The 22,720-nt window shown below is 44.7% G+C and overlaps 2 protein-coding genes across 8 annotated transcripts in view; one reads left to right on the forward strand and one right to left on the reverse strand.

Moving 5' to 3' along the window:
• Positions 1–4,005, forward strand: part of RAI2 (retinoic acid induced 2) — a 47,743-nt gene extending 43,738 nt beyond the window's left edge. The window contains exon 2 of the mRNA XM_082070239.1: positions 1,803–4,005. Coding sequence (XP_081926365.1) covers positions 1,908–3,572 — 1,665 coding nt within the window. The 5' untranslated portion in view covers positions 1,803–1,907 and the 3' untranslated portion in view covers positions 3,573–4,005. The remainder of the gene's footprint in view (positions 1–1,802) is intronic.
• Positions 4,006–17,105: 13,100 nt separating this feature from the next.
• The window catches only part of SCML2 (Scm polycomb group protein like 2), a 77,074-nt gene continuing 71,459 nt past the window's right edge, over positions 17,106–22,720 (reverse strand). For 6 of the 7 annotated variants that reach the window (XM_082070477.1, XM_082070478.1, XM_082070473.1 and 3 more), the window contains 3 exons: positions 22,004–22,285; positions 21,139–21,302; positions 17,106–19,593 (listed from right to left, as the gene is read on the reverse strand). In XM_082070477.1, coding sequence (XP_081926603.1) covers positions 19,468–19,593; positions 21,139–21,302; positions 22,004–22,285 — 572 coding nt within the window. In that variant the 3' untranslated portion in view covers positions 17,106–19,467. The remainder of the gene's footprint in view (positions 19,594–21,138; positions 21,303–22,003; positions 22,286–22,720) is intronic. The other variant, XM_082070475.1, reaches the window with a different exon arrangement.

Raw genomic sequence — 22,720 nt, forward strand, 5'->3', positions numbered from 1 at the left:
TTTTTCTCTGCTTAGGCACCTCTGCCTGCCTGTAATCTGTCCCAGCCAAGGCTGGAAAAGGAAACAAACAAAAAAACCCCTCAGCCCATATTTGTGAATGTTTTCTGCTGAACATTTCATAAGATGGGAAAAAAATCTGGAATTATTCTCCTTAAGCCAGCAGCAGGAGGGGAAAAGAAATGACTCATCTGTTTACTTCTAAAAAGCCTTTTTAAGAACTCAAATGTGCCTGATAAATTATTAGCATTTTACCCAGCCAGCCTCTGCTGTTACCTCATGGCATTTCTGTAGTCTTGCGCTCGCCATAGCATCTCGCTGCCAAACCCAAGGATTTACAGGTCTCAGGAGAGACATGGGAGATTTCCCGCTTCCCTGCCTTGGCCATTTTTTAGCCTCGGTTTGTGGGATTTGTTTGGTTCGAGTGTTTTGGGTTTTCGGTTTGGGTTTTTTCCTCCCCTTTTCCCTGTCCCGTTTGTAGGTTTGTTGGTCCTACAAATACCTGTGCGAGCAAATCATTTCTGTAAGCGCCAGAGCCGGCGCAGCTCTACGCCTGCTCTCAGACACAGACGCATCCCCAGGCTGGGACTCCTTGCCCCTCTGATTTCAGCGGGGTGCTGCCCCCCCTGTCACCCCAAGGCCGGCGCGCCTGCAGGATGCGGGGAAGCCCCTCGCTCGCACCCGCCTGGGAGCTCGTAGGGAGCGGGATTCAGCCGCGTGCAGGTGGAAAATGTAAATTCGGGGTGCGCCAGTGCTTCCCCATGGTAACAGAGTTGAAACCGGACAAGTTTCCATGGTGATTATTACGAGGATAGGATGCGCCGCACACTTGGGGAGAGGCACGGGCGGCGCCAGGCCAGCCCCCGCCAAAGTCTGCCGGCTGCAGCTCGTGGGGCGGAAATTACTTATCCTTCTAAATAAATGGATGTGCAGCGCCATTACTTTGCTGCTTTTTTATATTTCAGGGGGAGGGGAATGTTAATCTTTTTATGAAACAGGCTGCAAATTTCACCGCGATCACAAATGGAAGCCATCTCTGCCCCTTTTTTAATTGCCATTTGCTTGGTTAATATAAAGGGTTGGGCTGTCAAAATACATTTGAAGTTGCTTTGATTGTTTTGCTATTCTTTGGGTCTTTACTGAATCAGGTGCCTGGTTCACGCTACTGCTCTGTGGCAGGGTGAGTGCCAGGGTTGGGTTTGGTTTGGTTTGGCTTTGCCTGGCCATGCTCCTCTCTCCCCCTGCACACGGCAGTTTCGGAGGTGTGTACACCCCGTGCAGCGCTTTCCTGCTTGCCTTTAGTAAATCCCGCTGGGCTGAGAAAGGGATGAGTATTGTAGGGAATTGAGTACCCTTCACCAATAGGGGAACGTTTCTTAGCTGCGATATTTTTAGAGATGTTTGTTTTGGGGGATTTTGTTGAGTTAAAACAGCACGCTGTCGCTGGGCTCTGCCCTGCACTGTCATTACGTGAAGCTTTGTTTAAAAACGTGAAACAGACGGCCCGAGTCCTTGTTTCAGGCTGCCTATGGTGGGGGGAGGAGGGTGTTTTTGGCTGCAGGCCTTTTAAATTATCTGTGTTTATGGCTAAATATAAGTTCCTCAAAACCTTTCGTACAACACTCACGGATATATATATCTCCAGCATCTCTGTATATATAGTACACTGTATCACTGAGCCGTTAGCCTGAAGCGTGGAAACATTTAATGGCTTTTCTTCGGTGATGGGGTCTTTAAAGGCAATTGCAAATATTATTTTAAGGAGGAGATTTATGCGGTGTCTAAAATACTTTTCTGGCTTGCAGGCCAAATTATGTCGGTGCCGATGCTCCTGGCAGCCCGGAGCCACCGCGGGTCCCACTGATGGCGATGTAGAGGCGGTGCCGGCAGAGCCCGAGAAGCCCCACGACATGGAGGAGCTGTACAAGGATGCCTCAAACCTGCCCATGGACGTCACCAGCTCGCCTTCGGCCATGGCCAACAACAAGCTGGAGAACGGGGTGGCCCAGCTGATCACGGCGGAGGCCTGGAACATCAATTCGGCCGACCTGATGAAGAAGGCCCTGTCCCCGCTGGTGACAGTCCCCGCACCCTCCATCCTGACGCCGCCAGCTGAGTCGCAGAGCGGGGTGGCCCTGAAGGTGGCGGCCACCGTGCTGCAGCCCATCTGCCTGGGGGACAGCCCCGTGGTCCTGCCCATCCACCTGCAGGTCGCGGGCAGCGCCGCCCCACAGATGCCGGCCACCAACGCCGCCACCCCCTACGTCATGACCACCCAGGGCCCCGTCCCGCTGCCTGTCCTCCTGGAGCAGCACGTCTTCCAGCACCTGAACTCCCCCCTGGTGCTGCCCCCGGGGGCCGCCTGCCCCGCCAGCCCCTTGCACACCGGCCTCTTCTCCGGGGCCACCGCCCCCGTGGGGCAGCCCCAGCTCCTGGACCCCAAGCCCTCTGGCCAAGCCCAGGAGCCCGTCCTGCCCCCCGTCTTTCAGACGCCAGGGTTTGCCGCCGTCCTCCAGGACCTGTTTCCCTCGCAGGGCACCTTGGGCTCTGCCCCCTGCCAGCCCCCCCCCGACTATGCTGCCCTCCCACCCCAGGCCTTCAGCTCACCCCTCTCCCCACTGGTGCCCCCTCCCACGCTGCTGGTGCCCTACCCCGTCATCGTGCCCCTGCCCGTCCCCGTCCCCATCCCCATCCCTGTCCCCATCCCCGTGCCCCATGGCGCTGAGGCCAAGGTGGCCCCTGACCCGCCCAAGCCGCCACTTTTCACCCCCCACTCCTGCAAGGGCACCCAGACCCCCCTGGAGAAGGAGGAGACCAAGCCCTTCGACCTCCTCCACCCGCGAGAGTTTCCCCAGATGAGCCGCCACACCGTCATCAAGATGGGCGGCGAGAACGAGGCGCTGGACCTCTCCATGAAAGGGCCACCCGTGCCTCAAGCCAGCGAGGCCGCCCCGCCGCCTCCACCGCCGGAGGATGGGGCTCTGGACCTGTCCCTCGCCTCCTGCCGCAAGCCGGGGGGGCCTCACGGGGACGTCGCTGGTACCAGCCCCACCGCCACCGCCGAGGCCGGAGCCCACCCCACGCCGGACAAGCTCCCCGGCCCGGCTGCCCCCTTCGCCCCCTGCAAACCCCAAGAGGTGGGCAAGGCGGAGGGCAGGGGGGCGGGCGGTGGGGTGGCCGAGCTGCTGCGGCAGCCGCAGAAGTGGCTGGTGGAGCCGGCGGGCAGGGCGGGCTGCGAGCCCAAGGCCGGCAACAACATCGAGATCGTCAGCACGTCGCAGACAGCCAAAGTCATCGTCTCCGTCAAGGACGCCGTGCCCACCATCTTCTGCGGCAAGATCAAGGGCCTGTCGGGGGTCTCCACCAAAAACTTTTCCTTCAAAAGGGACCTGCCCCAGGACTCAGTGCTGCAGTGCTATGACGTGAAGAGCCCGCCCGAGCCCCGGGACAGCGCTGAGGCCCTCAGGAAACCCGTCAAAAACAGGAGCGTAAAGCTAAAGAAAATGAACTCGCCGGAGATACATATTCTTCCAATCAAGAAGCAACGGCTAGCTGCCTTTTTTCCAAGAAAGTAAATTATGGGTTTTTAGAATTTTAAGATTATTATGATGAGACGAAGAAGAAAAAAATAATAAAAAAAGATGCACTTGGTTTTAAACTCATTTAAAACTTTAAACTATCTTTGTAAGTTATTTTTGGGGAAGGGGGAGAGGATTGGATGTAGAGTCCCTATAAGCCGGGTTGGTGTTTTTGTTCTGTTTGTTTTTTATTTTTGTTTTGTTTTGTTTTCCTTTTTTTTTTTTTTGGCTATTGAATTTTGACTTTTCATGGGAATCTGAATAAAAAGCAACCTATTTTTCAAGCAAATTGCACATTTTGCAGCTTTAATGGAGTAATGGATGAGTCAGAGGGGTAAGAGCTATTTTCACTGCCATGAAGTGCTTTGATGATGTAATTCTTCATAACAGTTGGAATGGAAATTTCAAAATAAATGTTTGTACGTGCTAATTTGATGCGGCATTTTTTTTTTTATCATTTCTGAATCGCTTTCAGTGTATGGAAAAGGTTTGGCAAAAAGTCCGTAAACTGGAAAGCGCCGCAGCTGACTTATGATGAGCCTAAAAACGTTAGGAAATAATACCAGGGTAAGAAAAATTAGATAGTTCCCCCAGCACTGCTGGAGAGCACATCGCGACAGCCGCTAACGAGGCGCCCAGATGAGCTTCCAAAGAAGTGAGAGCGAGCGGTAGAGCCCAGTGAGCACCTAATGCCACATCCATTGCGAGAGATCCATAGGAAACTGTCTTAGAATTTTAAGTCATAATAGCCGTCATTTAAAAGAGAAAAGCCTAAAAGTCAGGGGAATTCGGTTGCTGGGGGGGCAGGAGGGAAAGAAAAAGTGGTGTCATTTTTTCCAGCCTGACTACAGATATATGGAAAAGTTGTTTATTATTATTTTTCTAAGTTTCTTTGACAGCTGAAATCAACGCACGTGAAAGAGCAGAAAGATGTAACTTTATCACTTTGCAGTGTACAAACCACCCACGTCAATGGAGAAATGTGAATGTACCATTAAAATAAAAGTCCTGGTAGGTTATGGTTTTGCACTTGTGTATGGAAATGAGCTGGAGGCACATTATTATATGTTGGCTTTTAAGTTCACACTGCTCAGCACTAAAAACCCATCCTGACGGAAGGACCAACATGAGAGCAAGAGAACAATTTTCAGTGGGCGCTGCCTTTTTGTGGCTGTACCTGCTAAGCAGAAAAACTATTTTTTTATTATTTCACATTACGTGTTCCCACAGTCTAAGTAAAAAAAGCCATTGTAAACCCAGCAGCTGGATGCCATCACACACACTATCTGTGCCCTCCTTTACCTACCTGCAGCCCAGCTACTTCCAAGGCTCCTCTTGGACAGTTTTGGGAAGGTTTTTGCAGCCGTTCGTGCAATGAGAAGTTGCCCAGGGGAGCAGCTTCAGGGTTAGAAGTCTGATCTCATCCTTAGGCACTGGTGTCGTGCTGAAATCTGTTGAAACTTTTGATGTTAACAGACACAAATTCACTATTAAAAAAATAATGTGTCTGCATTAGAGAGTTGGGAAGGGCATGCCATTGCTCTTCTCCTGGACCAAAGGATCGCTGCCCTCTTGCTTCATATGAAAATGGGGGACTTTCACATAAACATAGCATCAAATTCTGTCAAACTCATGCTTTTAAATTATTTTCAAAGCCTGTTATTATTTCCAAAGCTGGCAGAACTGACAATGTTCAGAATACTGTAAAGTGTTGATGGATTCATTAATGTTTAGTCATCTGACTGGTTTGGGGGTTGGGTTTTTTTTTGTTTTTTTTCTTAATTGAAAATACTCTGCTACTTTGTTTTGCTCCTTCCAAGAAACTATGCTGATGAAATATGTCATCTTCTGGTTACTGCAGTGCAGAGGCTCAGGATTTCAACATCCTTTGTGATGGCTGTCCCAGTTGTCACCGCCCCACTCTTTCAGCTGGGCCCCTTCCAGAGTGTCAAAAACCTGAGAACGTAGGGGTTTTTTTTCCCCAGGAGTACACCATATCATTTAAAAAGAAGGTGGTCATAACGTCAGCTGCTGTCATTTTTATTTCGCAGTGGACAGAAACGAGTTCAAAATAAGTTTATGGATGTTGGTTTTTTTTTTTAAGTATGGGCTGCTGGTGGTCACATCTGCTGCACTGACCACCTCCATCCCCATGGGAGCCTGCTCCCCTGCAGCATCCCAGCAGGTGGAGGGAGGGGGTCGAGCCGATGTGCACCCCTCTAGCCGGCCAGGGACACCTGCCATGGGGACAGCAGCTGTGGGTGACACAGGCTGTGGGTGCCGAGGCTTTCCCTCCTCCTTTGCAGGCTTTTGCTGGGAGCTGTCAGTGCTCCCAGGTTAACCTCAATGCCCAGGCTGCCTCCGCACAGTGGTCTGGCTTAACTGAATTTAGACCACAAGCCCCAGAAACCCTGACAACAAATTAGGCTAAATCAGCTTTATGCCATTATAAAGCCAGACAAGCAGTGTCAAAAAACCCGATGCCTACGGGTGACTAATTCAGTTTAAAGCTAACTGGGACCAGTTGCAAAGGCAGACCAGACGAGCAGCCATGTGGACGCACCTTCCCCCAGGCCATTACAAGAGTAACTGCGGCCTCTCCTCTCTGAAACAGGGCTGAGGAAAAACAGAACAAGCTCCAAATGTCCTAGTGGTCCCCTCTGCCCCCCCCAGGACCAGCTCCCTTGGCCTTACATCTCCAGAAGGCCCAAGCCTCCTGGCACTGCTGGTCACAACTGATGTCCTCATTGCCATCAGGTGACGCAGGCTGGAACCGCCCCACTGGAAATGGATGGACAGAGCAGTCTGGGCACACCCACTGCACCGCTTGGCTTTTCCATTGCTGAAACGGCAATGGCAGGGGGGATGTTCTGAACAGCATCTTTCTAGGAAGGCTCAGGGCACCTCCTTCTCCCTCCCCTGCTACCCTTTCATGCAATCCTGGCCTTCAAGGCTGTACCACAGGAGGAGGAGCTACATACTGGCTCCTCTCCTGGTGCTTGACTGTTGGGAAAATGACACTAAGTCGGGACCATTTGCCTCCCACCATCCCTCGTGTATGAAGCACGAGCCTTACATCCCATCAGCACGGGGGAGAAGCAGCCACAGAACAAGGTACTTAATTACACCAAGATTAAGCACTTCCACCTCCTCCTTCTCCTCCTCCTTGCCTCTAGCAGCAATTACAGATTTTGTATATTGGGCCATTAATTTTCTACAGGACTACATTTTAACTGCTTCTGAAACTTCTGCATGAGGAGAAGGACGCAGAGCTGCACTCATGATATATGGAGCTTCCATTTCTGGTGACTGTTAATGGAGACATTAATACCTCTTGTGAAGTTGAAGGGAAAGTCATTAAGCTGTAATGGTAGGAGGAAGATGTTTTACAATGATGGGTATATGCAAGGTAGAGAGAGGAGAGCAGTGCAGACCCTCAAGGGCAACCCTTGTTGGCTCCAAGCTTCCTTAATGGTTTTAAACTAAAGGAGGGGAGATTCAGGCCAGACATGAGGAAGAAATTTTTTACAATGAGTGTGGTGAGACACTGGCCCAGGTTGCCCAGAGAGGTGGTAGATGCCCCATCCCTGGAGACATTCCAGGCCAGGCTGGACGGGGCTCTGAGCAACCTGATCTAGTTGAAAATGTCCCTGCTCATTGCAGGGGGTTGGACTAGATGACCTTTGAAGGTCCCTTCCAACACAAACCATTCTATGATTCCTTTGACTTAGACTTTGGGTGTGGGCTTTTATTAGGGGGTGGGTGAGATGGGAGAGGGTTGTGGGGTTGGGTTATCTTCCCCTCTGCTCTCTTTTCCCCCATCAGGCAGGGGCTTTGCAAGAAGCCAGACACCAAATCTGAAGAGGGGAGCAGGGTTGCATGTCTCAGATGAAGGCCATGGTACATGGCAGCCTCAGGGGTGGGAAAGCTCAGATGCACCAGCCTGGAGCTTTCCTCCGGGGGGGCAGCTCCGCCGCTGTGCTCAGCACCCACAGGCAGCCCGTCCCCTTCCCCTGCGCTGCCCGAGGCACGGCCCCGGGACCAGGGGTGCAGGGCTGAGGCTTCAACACCTGGAGTTAACCATTAGCAACAGGACTGAATCCAAAAGAAGAATGAGCAGCTTCTCAGCCAGAGAACTTACCTGGACTGGTGGTGTTCAGGTTGAGAGAACAGAGGTCAGGTAAGATGCAGACAATTATGAGCGCAAGAAAAAGGTGGAGGAGATGGAAGCTGGCAGTGGAAGCTGAGATAAGAGCCACCTCCGGGCCTGTGAGCATCATGCCTTTATTAAAGTTAGCGAGCAGCCAGCCAGAGAATGAAAAGAAGTAAAGCTGCTGCCCCTTGGCCATGAGAAGATGACAGAGAAAAAGAAGGTGTCAGCTTCAAAGACAATGCTCCAGAGCCGCTTGGCTTGGTGAGAAGCAAGAGCAGGGGGAGACTGTACATGGAATCAGGCACAGGCAGAGCACACGGGGCGGTGTGGCCATCCTGCCCCTGCCCTAACACAGGAGGTGATGGAGGAGCAGCAGCAAACCAAGCCCCAGGGGAAGGAGAACAGCAAAGGCATCTGCTTCTGTGTATCACAGGCATGAAGTAACTAACATGCATGACCCAGGCCCTCCTACCACCCACGCTGCTATCCGCTGTGAAACTGATACACCAATACATCTCCTTATCAGTGCCAACTTTTATTTTTTTAAGGACAGACTTATACCCATTTTTTGCTCAGCCACCCCCTGGGGCACTGGGACAATTGTCCCACCTTGCACATCCTTGCAGAAGTCTGGCCCACAGCGGCTCACCGAGAAGCTTCACACACTTCTTGCATGCAAAAGCTTTCAGGGGAAACTGGCTGCCGAGCACCGAAGGGAGAGATTCGGGAGGAGTCAGTGCCCCTTCAGTTGCACAGAGACACCTCAGGACAGCGATCTGACAACAATAAGTGACTTGTTAGCCATCCTCAAGAAGAATCTTAGACAATGAAAATAGCATAAACCAACATTGCCTAATATCCTGGTGCCAGATGTTCTAGTTTCCTTTTGTGCTCAAGTTTATAAAACAAGCTGAAGGGCTCAAGGATCTTGTTTGCCTGGGATTGGTTCCTGCCCTCCCGAAGGCAGCCAGCCTGCCACCATGACGTTAATGATGTTAATTTGTGCAATTCGCTTTTTTTCACTCACCTTTCACTTTTTTCTCCAATGCTTCCCTCTCCTCTTATTTAAAGTTGCATTTCTCCTAGACTAAACCACATACTCTTAAATGCTGAAGTTTGCAATTCAGAGTACTCTGGGGCAGTCCTACACACACAAGCAAATCCCCTAATTTTAGTGCGGAAAACATATTTTCCACAGTTGTTAAAATCCTGGTAACACAGCCCTGCTAGGAAAATCCATTCTCTTGTTGAAGCATCTGAAACATTTCTTCCTGTTTAGGGAGAAAAATTACTAATAGCTAAAATATTTAGCACTGCTTTGTGCCCATATACCTCCTAGAATAAGAGCATAATATCCTGGTACTGAAATTATTAGGATACTTTCAAAATAAGAGGGGAAAATTAAAAGAGCAAATGGCAGGGTACAATATAATCAAATATCTGGAAGGGAACACTATTTTTCAGGTAGAACATTGGTTTTCACTGTTAAAAAGTGCATGTTTCCAGTGAAGTGCTGGTAGCAGACACATTGCATCCCCACGTCAGCCTGAGCCTGCCCCCCCCTTGCTCCGGGGATTACTAATGTTCCTTAACCCACAGCTGTCTCAAAATGGTCACATTTTCTGCATTGTTTCAACATCATCCTTCCCACCACATCCTCATCAATGGAGTTCCCATCTTTCTTCACTTAAAAATGAAAGGCAACATTTTGTGCTACTCTGGCATCTCACAGACCAAGGGTGTGTCACTGTGACACAAAACAAGGAGGTCCATCTTTCTTGAGCTCATGTACTGGAAGAAACTCCCTAGAAGTCCCATTAGTAAGCACTAATTTTTGAGGCTTCTAATATACAAGTCATTTCTTGTTTATTGAGGAATAAAACAAACTACCTGTGTTCACAGTTATAAAGGTACAGAGTGTATTTTTTGTTCTTCAAACAAATGTTTCAAATTAAGTACCTTGAGAGCTTGGTCCACAGCACACAGCCCAGCAGAAGAGAGTGATGCCTGCCCTTCAGAGACCCTCCACAGCTCAACCATGATGGCACAAAGCCACCACACTAGATCTTAAAGCCTGGTGATGCACATGCCATGCTCACCTAGAACCACCAATATTAATGTACGGGGTGGTCGGAGTGGGGTTAAAAAAAGACTAATATTTAAATGCTGGTTGTCCGCATCTTGTCACTTTAAATGAGATACATGCAACAGTGCTCAAACTGTGCAATGAGGACCTAAGAGAGCAGAAATATTCTCCATGGATAACTTTTTGAGCTAGATATGCTGGACATCTGGACTTTCAAGCAAGACGCCTTGTGCAGTAGACCATGGGATCTGGCCAGCATTTCTTGCTCCGTACAATGTGCCCCTCAACATTTCCTTCTGAACACCAACTAGGTCTTTCAATGAAGGACTCAAGTAAGGGGATTGTTCCATCTTATTTGCAACAAACAGCACTTTATGCAGGGGACCAGCTCACACGCTGAAGTCAAGAGAGATGGGTATCAAGGCTCCCATAACACATAATTGAAATCTAGTAAATAAAAACAACAGAGTCAGCTATTCATCTCCTTGTAAAGCAGATGCTGGTATCTGGTCAGATCACTCATACCCTCAGACCTCCATGGACTACAGTAAGAGAGAATCTAGACAACTATGATATAAAAACATGAAGTTATATGAAATTAAACACAATCCCATATTCCTAGGTTTTGGCTGCTCGATTGGTCTGGCTTTAAAAGAAATCACATCAAGAGGGAGTTGGTAGCAGCACCTTGTTCAATCAGAAAGAAACAATTCAGGACAGAGAGAGGATGCCCCAAGAACTGAGTAGGGAATTACAAAGACTCAGCCCATGTTTTCAGATGATATAATATCAAGATAAAACATTTCACATCCCTGACATGGTTCAAAATGTTCATCTCTAACTCTCCTCTTTAAAATCGCAGCTCAACACAAAGATACCAGTTATGACTCAATCGTCAGTGCATCCAAATCTGAAACAGTTTCAGTTAGTATATCCACCTGGCTTTCTCTTTTCCATTACTTCATTCTTCATACATTTTCCTTCCCGTGTTTATTGCACGCAAACCCTATCACTCATCCCAGGCTTCCATTTCTGTTTTCTTTCAAAACATTTAAACTTTCCCCAACCTGTTCATTTCCTGTAGCCAAACACCACCCAGGCAAAGACAGTTTACAACTAATATGCTATGGTGAATGCAAAGATGTATGAACCTAGCGCTCCATTTGGGTGAGCTAGTCCCTTGAAAACAAACAAACAAACAAAAAACCAAAGAGCTGGCAGCATTCAGTTAAAAAAGCCCACAACAAACCAACAAAGTCCCCCACTGCTGCCTATTGAGCCTAATAAGCAATACGTCCCAAGTACATGATGATGACCTATCTCATACCTAACCCCTAAAGCACAAACCAAGGGTAGACTACAACTAAGCATTTATTTATTAATTTCTCCCTCCCCACTATTTTGTTATTAGCAGCACAGGGACTTACAGAAAGAGAAAGACAGACTGACAAACAGAAAAGCACTTTGTAGGCCACACCTTGAGTAATGCTGCCCAGGTGAGAGGCCTCCATTCCTAACAGAGCACCACCAACATTCCTGGGCAAGCAGAGAAATCTGTAGCAATGGTCAGTGCACACATCAGACATCAAGCAAGCAAGCCGCGGAGAACTTTTCTTATTTTTCAAAACACATAGGAGTAGGAAGCACAAGCAAAGATCCTTCCCTCAAAAGAGAGGGTCTCCAACAAGAGGAAGACCTGGTTGGCAGCACTGGTTGGGAGAGACAGAAGTTGAAGGAAGAAGAGTTCAGACCTGTTCGAAAACCCCACTCTTACGGATCTGGACAGCATTAGCACAACTGCTTGGGGAAACAGAGTGCCTCTAGAACCGCTGAAAAAAAACCCAAAAAGCTAAATATGAGAAGGGGAGAAATCTAGTAAAACTATGGCCTCTTGCATTTGATCACCAGACTTCCTAAGGTGCGTCACCATTCATTAAGATTTTTCCCAGTGCTTTGCCAATTGCCTCAGCTTCCACCTGGGAAACGAGGGTTGACGAGTCTTTGTCTTCCGAGTTCTTGACCTCAGTGCTGAGACTGCCAATGCGGGGTAATGGCAATTACCATGGTGGTTTTGTGGTGTATTCATTTCCTTCCAGCTGTCAGAACTAGAAGGGAGCCATTGGCAAAGAGGGTTTCTGCCAGCTTTGAGCTGTGCATCTGTTCGCATTTGTCTGTTCACACAACACGGGATGCGACCTCCCTTTCCTCTTGCGCTGGCATCTGTTTGGTACCGCTCGTCCTGGGAGGGCTTTGATTTTGGAGGCTGAAAAGCGAACCTCTGTGGATGAAAATTTCTTCGCATATTTTAAAAATAAAAGAAGTAGATGTGTGCAGCCTTCGCTATCAGCATTGCACAATTCCCCCGCACATAACAAAAGCTGCAATAAAACTAGCAGTGGTCCATAAAGCTACAAGGAGAAGCTGCTCATGCAGGACTCCTCAGCTTGTACAGCCGGACGAGGAGATTCTGGAGCTGGTGGAAACTAATTCTTATTCAAATGGGACAAATTACAGCTAATCAAAATGATCTGCTAGGACAGGGATGGATGATTCATGTAAGTGGAGGATTTAAAAGCCTACTGGACGATTGTAATGGCATATTTTATGTAGACGTAAGACTCCTACCATCTATACAGCCACAGTAGTCTGAATTTATTTAGGACAAACTGTCAGAAGAGAAAGTTCTAAAATATATGTATTTTGCTACTTCTAAAAAAACAGTCTCTGAAATTTTCACTGTAAAAAAAAGTCTCAGTTGCAGAATCAAAACATGGTGAGTTTACAACAGACTGCTCAGATTTTAAGAAGAAAAAGTCTCCAAGTGGCTTTGTGTGACCTTTGAAACCACGGGAGCACTGACAGTTGGGGAACACGATCCCAGGATCACTGGCTAGTTAGTAAGCTGTACAGAGCAGAAGATTATAATCAAGGCTGAAGAAAAAAAAGCAGCAACCATTTCACCACAGAAATGGGTGTGAAAACAGCTTCTGCCTCCCTGCATCCCTCTTAGGCACTTCCAAACGAGCACTTTTTACTCACGCCAATAGTTGTACATGTAATTAAAAAAAAGAGAAGAGGAATATATGACCTTTGAAATTGATCTCAAGGGAATGTTCTTTTTTCCCTCTCTTTAAACTAAGCCAGCCTAACTGTGTAGCTTTGATTCGGCAGAAATAGCAGCAGAAAGATGAAGATGCCTGTACCTTTCAGAACAGATTCACCCATCTAATGTCGGACTTAAATACTCATTTCACTCTATTATATAACTAGCTAGGCAATCAAATTAAAAAAAAAAAAAAAAAACACAAAAAAAACCTGCTATCCACTTTTTAAATGTGTGTAATAACATGATACTGCATAAAACTAGGCCATACTCTACAGGTGACAAAAGTAAGACTGGGAAGAATGTGGGTTTACTGCTGAAGGAGATAGGCGAGCTCGTTACACAGGAGGTGGAAAAGGCTTAAGTACTGAATGTCTGCTTTGCCTCCCTCAGCCTTTAACAGCAAGACCAGCCTTCAAAAATCCCAAATCCAGAGACCGGGAGAAAGGCTGGAGCAAGAAAGATGGACCCTTGGTGGAAAAGGATCAGGTCAAGGAATACTTAGGCAAACCGGGCACACATAAGCCCAGGGGGCCAAATGGGATGCACCCATGAGCACTGAGAGAGCTGGCAGATGACATTGCAAGACCAGTCTCCATAATTTTTGATCAATTGTGGTGGATGGGAGTAGTGTTTGAAGACTGGAGGGCCTATCTTGAAGGGCAAGGAGGAGGACCCAGGGAAATACAAACCAGTCAGCCACACCTCAGTCCCTGAGAAGGTGATGGAGCAGCTAATGCTGGAAACCATTTTCAGGCATATGAACAAATGATCAGGAGTAGTCAGCAAGGCTTCACCAAGGGGAGGTCATGCTTGAACAACTTGAAAAACTTCTATGATAAAATGACTGGCCTCATAGGTGAGAGGAGAGCAGTGGATATTGTCCACCTGGATTTGAGGAAGGCCTTTGATGTTGTCTCCTGTAAGATCCTCACAGTCAAGCTGCTGATGCACAGGTTGGATGAGCAGCCAGTGAGATGGTTTGGAAACTGGTTGAAAGGCCAGGCCCAGAGGATGATGTCAGTGGCACAAAGTCAAGCTGGAGGCCAGTGGTGTACCTCAGAGGTCAATACTTGGTCTTCATTCCCTCAGGAAGTTTGCTTATGACTGGCAGGAGTCGCTGGTACCTCAGAGGGTCATGCTGCCATCCAGAGGGACACCAACAGGCAGGAGAAATGGGCAGACAGGAACCTCGTGTAGTTCAACAAGATGTGAATTCTTCTACCTGGGGGGAGCTCCAGTCACCAGTTTGTGCTGGGGGCCACCCAGCTGGAAAGGAGCTTGTCAGAAAAGGATCTGGGATCTCTTGGTGGACACCAAGTTGAACATGAGCCAGCAATGTGCCCTTGCCACAAAGAAGGCTAAGGGTGCTCTGGCCTGCATGAGCAGAAGTGTTGCCAGCAGGCCAAGGGAAGTGATTGTTCTCCCCTCAGCACTGGTGAGGCCACACCTAGAGTGCTGGCTCCAGCTCAGGGCTCCCCAGTACAAGAGAGGCACACACATACTGAAGAGTCACTAAGAAGATAAAGGGACTACAGCGTCTCTCCTGTGAGGACAGGCTGAGAGAGCTGGGACTGTTCAGCCTAGAGGAGAGAAGGCTCAGAGGAATCTCATCAATGCATAGATACACCTGACAGGAGGGTGCAAAGAAGACAGATCCTGGCTCTGTGCAGTGTTCCCTCTGAAACACGTTTTCACTGTGAGGGTGATGGAGCTCTGGCACAGATTGCCCAGGGAGGTTGTGCAGTCACCATCCTCGGAGATATTCAAAAGCCATCTGGCCATGGACCTGGGTAACTGACTGTAGGCAGACCTGCTTGAGCAGCCGAGTTGAGTCAGATGATTTCCAGGTCCCTTTCAAACCTCAACTAGTCCTTGATTCTGTGATGTATTCCTCAACTCTTACTCAGAACAGGGCAGACACAAGACAAACCTAGAATCACAAAACACTGCAGATACAGCTCTAGGTACTGTATTTCACAAAACCCTCACATCTGCGCTGAGCAATATTTTTGGTTTTCCCTGTAGCATTGCTTTCTATAGAGTCATCACTTCCAGTTATTCTTTGAATTCTACTATAAAAAAGCTTTAAAAAATCTTATTGTTTCAGAGTAATTGGTATAGAGAACCATGCATAAAAGTTTCGTAAGTGGTCTAGACAAAACCACCATTCAGATTTAAGATAATCTTTGATAATGCAGAACAGAAAAACAAAACAAAACAACCCAGAACAACAGTCAGCTCAAACTGGAAACAGAACAAATAGTGTAACACACATTATCTTAAAACAGTGACTATCACAGAATCACAGAATGTTTGGGATTGGAAGGGACCTCAAAAGATCATCTAGTCCAATCCCCCTGCCGGAGCAGGAACACCTGGATGAGGCTACACAGGAATGTCTCCAGGCAGGTTTTGAATGTCTCCAGAGAAGGAAACTCCACAACCTCCCTGGGCAGCCTGTTCCAGTGCTCTGTCACCCTCACTGAGATGTTGTTTCTTCTCATATTTAAGTGGAACCTCCTGTGTTCCAGTTTGTACCCATTGCCCCTTGTCTTATCATCAGCCTCTGCTTCAAGCTGGCTGGACAGAGGCTGTTCTAACTCATTGGTTCTGGATGTCAGGCCATTTAAATTAAAAATTATTTACATTATAGATTCACATATACATACTTATGAATAGGCTTTCATTAGCTACTTGTATGTAAATGAAAACATGATCCTAAGTTGGCCCACTGGAATAATACATGAATAGGAATAGATGACTGGAGCCCTCTCAGTTCAGCAGGAAGATAAATTATTAATTCACCAGTGTACCCATGTTTCAGTGCTCTGAATTTCACCTCCAATTAAAGGAAAGACAAGCACAAAGAACCGTGGTGAAGTTTAAACGCAGGTTCAAACTTCAAGATTTTAGTCATCCTTACTCAGGACTTTGTTTTTCCATTACAGGAATACCTGAGATACTCAAATGTAGAATTTTGGTATCACATTCAAGTTGTACACAATCACATCCACAGACTCACAAAAAACTGTCATCAGAGTTACAGAGAAGGTTAACATTATATCCCTGAGTGACTGGAAAGGAAGAAGAGTTTCTAGAAATACCATAAGTATTCAGATGAGCATCTCTGCCCATGCCTACCACCTGAAGTAAAAATGGTGTGCCTTTATTAAAAGGGACAAAAAAAGGGGAAGATGCTCCATCCTTTGAGCCTACATTGAGAACAAGATGGTGCTGTCTTTCACTGTCGTTCCTGAAAGAGTCCCACAATGTGTATACAGCCACAACAAACTTGTTAGGAGTGCAGTCATGTCAACTCCAACATGCAGTCACTGCCACACAACGCTTTTCAACTTCAATACCGCACAGGTCTTCTGTGACAGGCACTGTCAGAGCTGCAAGTCCTTCCAGGCAGTAGCATTTTAATTGCAAATAGATGAGATCTTAAGATGCACTGAGGAGTTATGGCACTGTCTCACAAGGCGACTGATAGATGTAGAACCAGATAAGCGGGTGAATCCCTGTTGATAGAACAGCAACTCAGAGAAACAAAGAGAATAAATCATGTTGTCTTCTATATAAAATATACACCAAAAAGATATTGAGTATCTTTTGAGAGAGATCAGATACAAAAAGCCTCTGGACTATTGTTACTACCAACTTCAAGTTCTAAAATGTGCCTGTGAAGGATTTGAGGTTACCATTAACTCAATTTAAGTTACTTCTCAAGCGCAAGCTGATCGCTGCTAACAGCCACTGGAACAACGGACTTCCGTATCACAGAAATAAGACAGCATGAAGTATATGAAGTTCAAACCTACTGCCATTAACTGCTTTGGTTTAAAATATTTCAGGTCTTCATCTGAACATCTGGCAAACAATTTTTAACAGTCTCTTCCCCTCAGTCATTATATGAGAATTCGGTAAGCTGTATGTGGAAAAATGCTACACGCAAAACTAAAGAGTTGAACGTACGCTCAAGTTGTTATTTTGAAAGTCCAGACCAACTCAAGTTCAAATATTAACTGCTTCAGATAAACCACGTTGGAATGATTTTACTCTTTTGATTAGAAGTCCCTTACATCAGATGTTTACATGAACTGTCAAGAACTGCCGAATGCCAGATAAGATAGCTACCCTTGCCTACGCAAATAGGGCTCACACATAAACACGTCAAACAAAATGGACAGTTACAACAATGAACAAACTATTTTATTTTTGTTGATAGATAAGGACATCCCATTGAAAATAAAGAATAAAAAATACATTCCACCACAACGCTTGGAATGCTTGAATCTCATGCTACAGCACACGGTGAAATTCTGGTATTGCAGCATCACATGAATCCCTGTGCACAGAAAGCCTTGAACAAATATTTATACCCATAATAGTGCCATGTACAAAAATTTCATTCCATAAAGGCCAAACAGAAAATTTAAACATATTTGTTTTTCTTATGCCAATAGCAATATAAAAAATTGTTTTCAGTCAATTACTTCCACTTCAATCGTGTGAGATCTTTTTACACGAAAGAACTCTGAAATTCAGCATAATAAAGCATGGAAAAAGTAAGTTATAAACAATATACTGGATGTGTAGGGAGTGTTGTTTTCCTCAATATATAACTAACTTTCATACAGTTACACCAACAGTCAAGTCAGTATTTTCCTAACACAAATGAAATATTCTGTTTCTCCAATCAATGTGCTGACCTTTTCTTACTATAAAGAGCATGCTTGTATTATTCATCTAAGCATACATGCACCACGAAAGATATGCAAAATAAATTCATATAGATAACCTTTAGTGTCAAATGATGTAATAATAAAAACAATTCTCAAAGTCCAAATGACTTGCTAAATTAAAATCGCATTGTAGTCACTTGAACCAACAAAATATTTGGACACGTGTGAGCCACGAAATTTTTTATTTTGCAGCAGTATCTCTGCTGAAACCTGAGGAGTATCACACTATTGGTAAAGCAAGGTATTTTCAGAACAGGAATTTGTAAAAAATACATTTATACTATATGATTTCATATAAAAAGGCAGTAAGAAATATAATAAAACCTACCATTTTAGGACTACACCTTTCCTAGCAAATAGCTTTTTTCACTTGCACTATTACAAACAGTACATTCAGTTTCCTACACAGAAAGTACATTTTCTTGTCCCTGATGTATATTACAATCGGCAGTGACACCAGACTGCATTATTATCACCACTCATTCTTGCAGCTTATACAAAAAGCACCAATTTTACCAAAAAAAAAAGGCTTACTGGTTACATAGTAGCACTTCCTTATAGGAAATATAAGCCCAAAACATTGGAACCAAATGTGTCTTTCCAGAAATATATCAGAATATATGGCTCAGAGTTAAGGGATGTAAAACCAGGAGTACTGCATAGTACAGGGATCTTGCCTGTATGAATAAAGCCATCCTTTGATTGTTTGTCACCTTCTGACTCCAAGAATGGACAACCAATTAAACGTGTGCTAATGAATATGAAAGTAGTACACAACTAAATTTACTGGTTTAAAAAAAAAAAAAAAAGAAAAAAAAGAAATTGTACAGTTCTCTCTGGCACAGTGCAAAGTACACATTAAAAAACTGATTACATATGTACAGTGTGTATGTATATTTATATATATATATAGTATGTATTCCCCTGACACATACATGTGTATATATATAAAGCATGAACAAACATATCCATACCAAACTTAGCAAAAAGATGGAATGTGTAAAATGTGGATGCGTTGTTCCAGTTAAATCAGTCTGTCCCAGAAATGGCTGTTTATACAGCCAATATGCACTTCCACGAAACAGAAATACTTATGGCCTGCATAAATTGACAATATACCGTACATTTGTCCTCTTAACTTACCAAAGGACTGATAATCACACTTTATAAAAGCTTATATTTGTATTAAGCCCTCTCCTCCACAGCCTTTCGCTCCCCACACCTCCATCTGCCAGGAGCGATTCATATGGCTATTCCCTTTATGGAAATCTAGGAAGAATAAACTAGAATGATATACTAGACTGTTACTCTGCTGGAGGACTGGCCACAGTATTCACTACAGAGATGAGACCTTCTATTTAAAATTTTTCTTGCAATATAAAAGTTTACAGCCACCCCTTTAAAAATTACTAACACCTGATGCTGGTTTGTTTTATAATTTTCTTTTGGGATCCAGCTGTTTTGGTTCTGAATATGAACACATTGGCTGAAGTCTGTAACAGAGAAAGCCCTTTTCAGGATTTGGAGAACACTGTTACCCAACCTGCCCGCTCCCATTATGATCAACTGTCCTTCCCGGCAAACTTTCTGAAATAGTTTGCAAAATATAATACCAGAATATAACACTGATTTCCCCCATTATTTATCCTGAATGTCTTTTTTTTACATTTTCAGAGCACTTTCAAAAAATAACGATGATTTCTATAGTTTCAAATTCAGGAGATGGCTGTGAACCTGAGAGCTTAGTGTGATACGAACACACTGTCACCAGGACACATGCATATTCATAGTATCCCCACTGGCTAGTACTTTCCTTGTTTAAGTCTTTCAATGTGGTAGCACAACTTTAGGGCAGGCCCCAGCTTCAGTCCCATATATTTCATTATCATATCACTCCTCAGTAAGAGTAGTGCCTTTCCATCAATCTCCTGCAGAAGGAAGAGAATAAACACAATAACATACAACTACTTTAACAAGCTGCATGGTAAAACTGGAAAGTACATTATATTTGTTAATACTGTAGGAAAAATTTATCTACCACATGTAAAATGTTGACTTAGTATAATTTGATACTTACAGATGGCCACTGAAATAGAATTTTAGTAGTTTGTAATGCATGATTAACGTACTTGAGATGTTAAAGAAAATTATAGTAAGTAAAAGAAACTGACCAAACAGCTCTCAAAATTAGTTACTGTCTGGGGAAAAAAAAGTGAATGAGTCAAGGGAAAAAAAAAAAAAAGAAGAGAAAAGAAGGTGCAAAGGAAGGTCTGTGCAGTCTGAGATTAAATGAGCCAAGCACCAAGGCCTTGCACTGAACCCTGAACACAGCTGTGGGAGGCTTCTGGCATGCGCATGCAAACAGTCACACAGAGGAAGGGGTTACAGACCATCTAAATCTGTGAAATAAGACAGATCTACATCCAGGTTAAACCAGACAGATTGTTAGGATCAAGACCACGGACAACTTAGTCAGATTTCGACTGCCTCGTTGAGAAGCTGCTAAAATGTGATGGTCCTAAGCTCTCAGTAGCATTACGTACTGTAGACAGGCAATTAGTTCCTTAAAACACCATAAAGCAAAACATTCTGTCTTATTTTTTTTTAAACATAAACCTGACAAAATAAGTGACATTTAGTCTTGTTATACAACTAAGAACAAAACATGAGTCAGGAAGCTCCATTAAAAGTTATTTTGAGTTTTCCTTCCAATTCAGCTTACTCTGAGATTTAACTGTTAGTAGGAGCTGGTGCAGAACAAAGGTGAAATATTACTAAAGAGAAAGCCAACCGCTTCTTGGACAGCCATATATATTAATACAATGAAATAAGAAAGCAGCTCTTTGCCGAGCAGCCTGCTATAGAAAAGCACAGTGAGAAGGAAAAGGGGAGGCCAAAAACAGCACAGAGAAACTGATGCAGTTTCTCTAAGTACAACATCTAGTTAGATCTTATGAAACTCTACAGATTGTTTTTCAAAACAGATAAATACAACATTGAAATGGATTCTCTGCATTTTAGTATTAATGACCAAGTATAAAGCTAATAAGGCATAACAGTATCTCCAATTCAGGATAATCAGTCTCCCAAACAGGCTGACTTCGAGAGGTGTTATCTCCCTAGGCCATATGCCCCATACTGTACATGAGAAAGCCACCTTCTTGAAGGGTACCAGGGATGACAATGGGTACCATGGCTGTTGGCCATCAGAATTTGGATACTTCCAGTATGGGCATTTTTCCATATAAGCTGGAAAGCTGTGGGTATTTACTTCAGTCTAATAAGACTGGAAAACAGAGAAAATATACTGCAGGAGGCTTCTCAGGTGGAAAAATAATCTTCAGCCTCCCTCTAATATACGAGTAGAGTCTATTCTACCTTTCAGTACAAACAGAGTGATGGAGATGAAAGCTGTATTTTAAGAGATTAACATGACACACAGTCTACTAGAACAGAATGGATATGCATCATACATGTCTCCTAAAGAGTTCTGCATGCGGAGCTAGTGCCTGTGGATCAGCTTCTTTCACAAAACGCATCACTTCCTCTATTGACCAGGTGGAAGGATCCTTATTCAATATTCTTGAAGGTTCCCTCTTTAGTGAATTCAAATCCGGCCCAGTTGTGGAACTTGCAGCTTTTAGTAATAAATATTGTGAAAGGAAAAAGCATCATTAGTCTATACAGGGATAACACATTTCATTTCACGTAAGATATTCTTAATATCGACACGTGGCTTTTATTATGCATTCTTTGTAATATATTAAAATGAATTATGTTTTATTTTCCTCCAAATAATATTGAACTGTTCCGTTTGTCTTTAAACAACTTAAATAACTGCAAATACTTACAGCAACATAAACATCCGCACTATGACATACCTAGAGGGGATTACTTTGACTTGTACTTGGCACCTGGGTCCCAAGATGCCATTAAGTCGGAATGTGGCAAAGGCAAGTTGTGCCAAGAGAGGGAGGGGCAGGAGTAATCCCTGCCCTGTATTTCAACAACAAGGTAAGAGTTGGTAGGATGCTGAGGCAGTGAGCTGCACATAGCTATCCCTCTTTGCTCTGGCTTGCTGCAGAGTCCGTAAGAGCAGTGAGAGGGAAGTGCAGCAGCAAGACCCCCCTGCCCCTTGCACTGCAGGTTTAATTCTAACAGGCTTAAGTTCTGCATTTGCAGTTAGGGCAGCAAGCCTGAGATACCTGGTCACAGCATGACTTTTCACTCAATCTACAAGCTCTTCTACGGCCAAGAACTTCTTTATTCATAAGTCACCGACTTTGCATGTTAACAAAAGCAGTAATATAGTTTGGAAAGCTTAGTTATATAACATACCCTCAATCCGCCTCTGGATTCGATTCATACTAACTTCATAGTACCCGCTGCTCCCCGCAGAGCTCAAGGACAGCCTGCGCAGGACGGGGGCTGAATTTGAGGTAGCTGTCCCTGGCTGAAGTGAATTCCTGTAATATGCTGCACTCCCTGAAGTACGATATTCTGTGGAATTTCGACGGGCTGGGCTTGAAGGATTTACAGAATTAAGTGCAGAATCCATAGAGTCCTCAGAAAATCGGTGTTCCTTGGAAGTGCTGTTTTCCTCTATAGGTAATGTTTCTGCTACACAAAAAGCAAGTATCATTACATTCAAAGTGATGGACATTATACCTTTGTTATTTAACTCCTTGCTATGTTCTCTTGAAGATACTGACAGATTGCAAGCCTGTTAACAAGTCTCCCATGAGGCAATCACTGCTGCTCAATGTTTGCCCCTTTTGCTCAAGTAATCATTGGGCTCTTACTGTATACTTTTAAAACATTTTTTGTATCAAGACACTTAATATGTCAAGTTTGAGACAGTGGAAAACTTCTTCTGGTGAAATTGTCTGACATTAGTACTGATACATCAAACAATCTTAGTCATGCATTTTCATGATTTTTTTAAACATATTCTCAAAAAGCTAACCCTTAAGAGTGTATTATGTTTCTCTTGCAAGAAATTTTAATATAAATAAAAACTCTCGTGTTAACTAAAAATTGTTTAATTTGTTCTGA

This window comes from Streptopelia decaocto, assembly GCF_964273445.1.
Source record: "Streptopelia decaocto genome assembly, chromosome: 1".
Lineage (NCBI taxonomy): Eukaryota > Metazoa > Chordata > Aves > Columbiformes > Columbidae > Streptopelia > Streptopelia decaocto.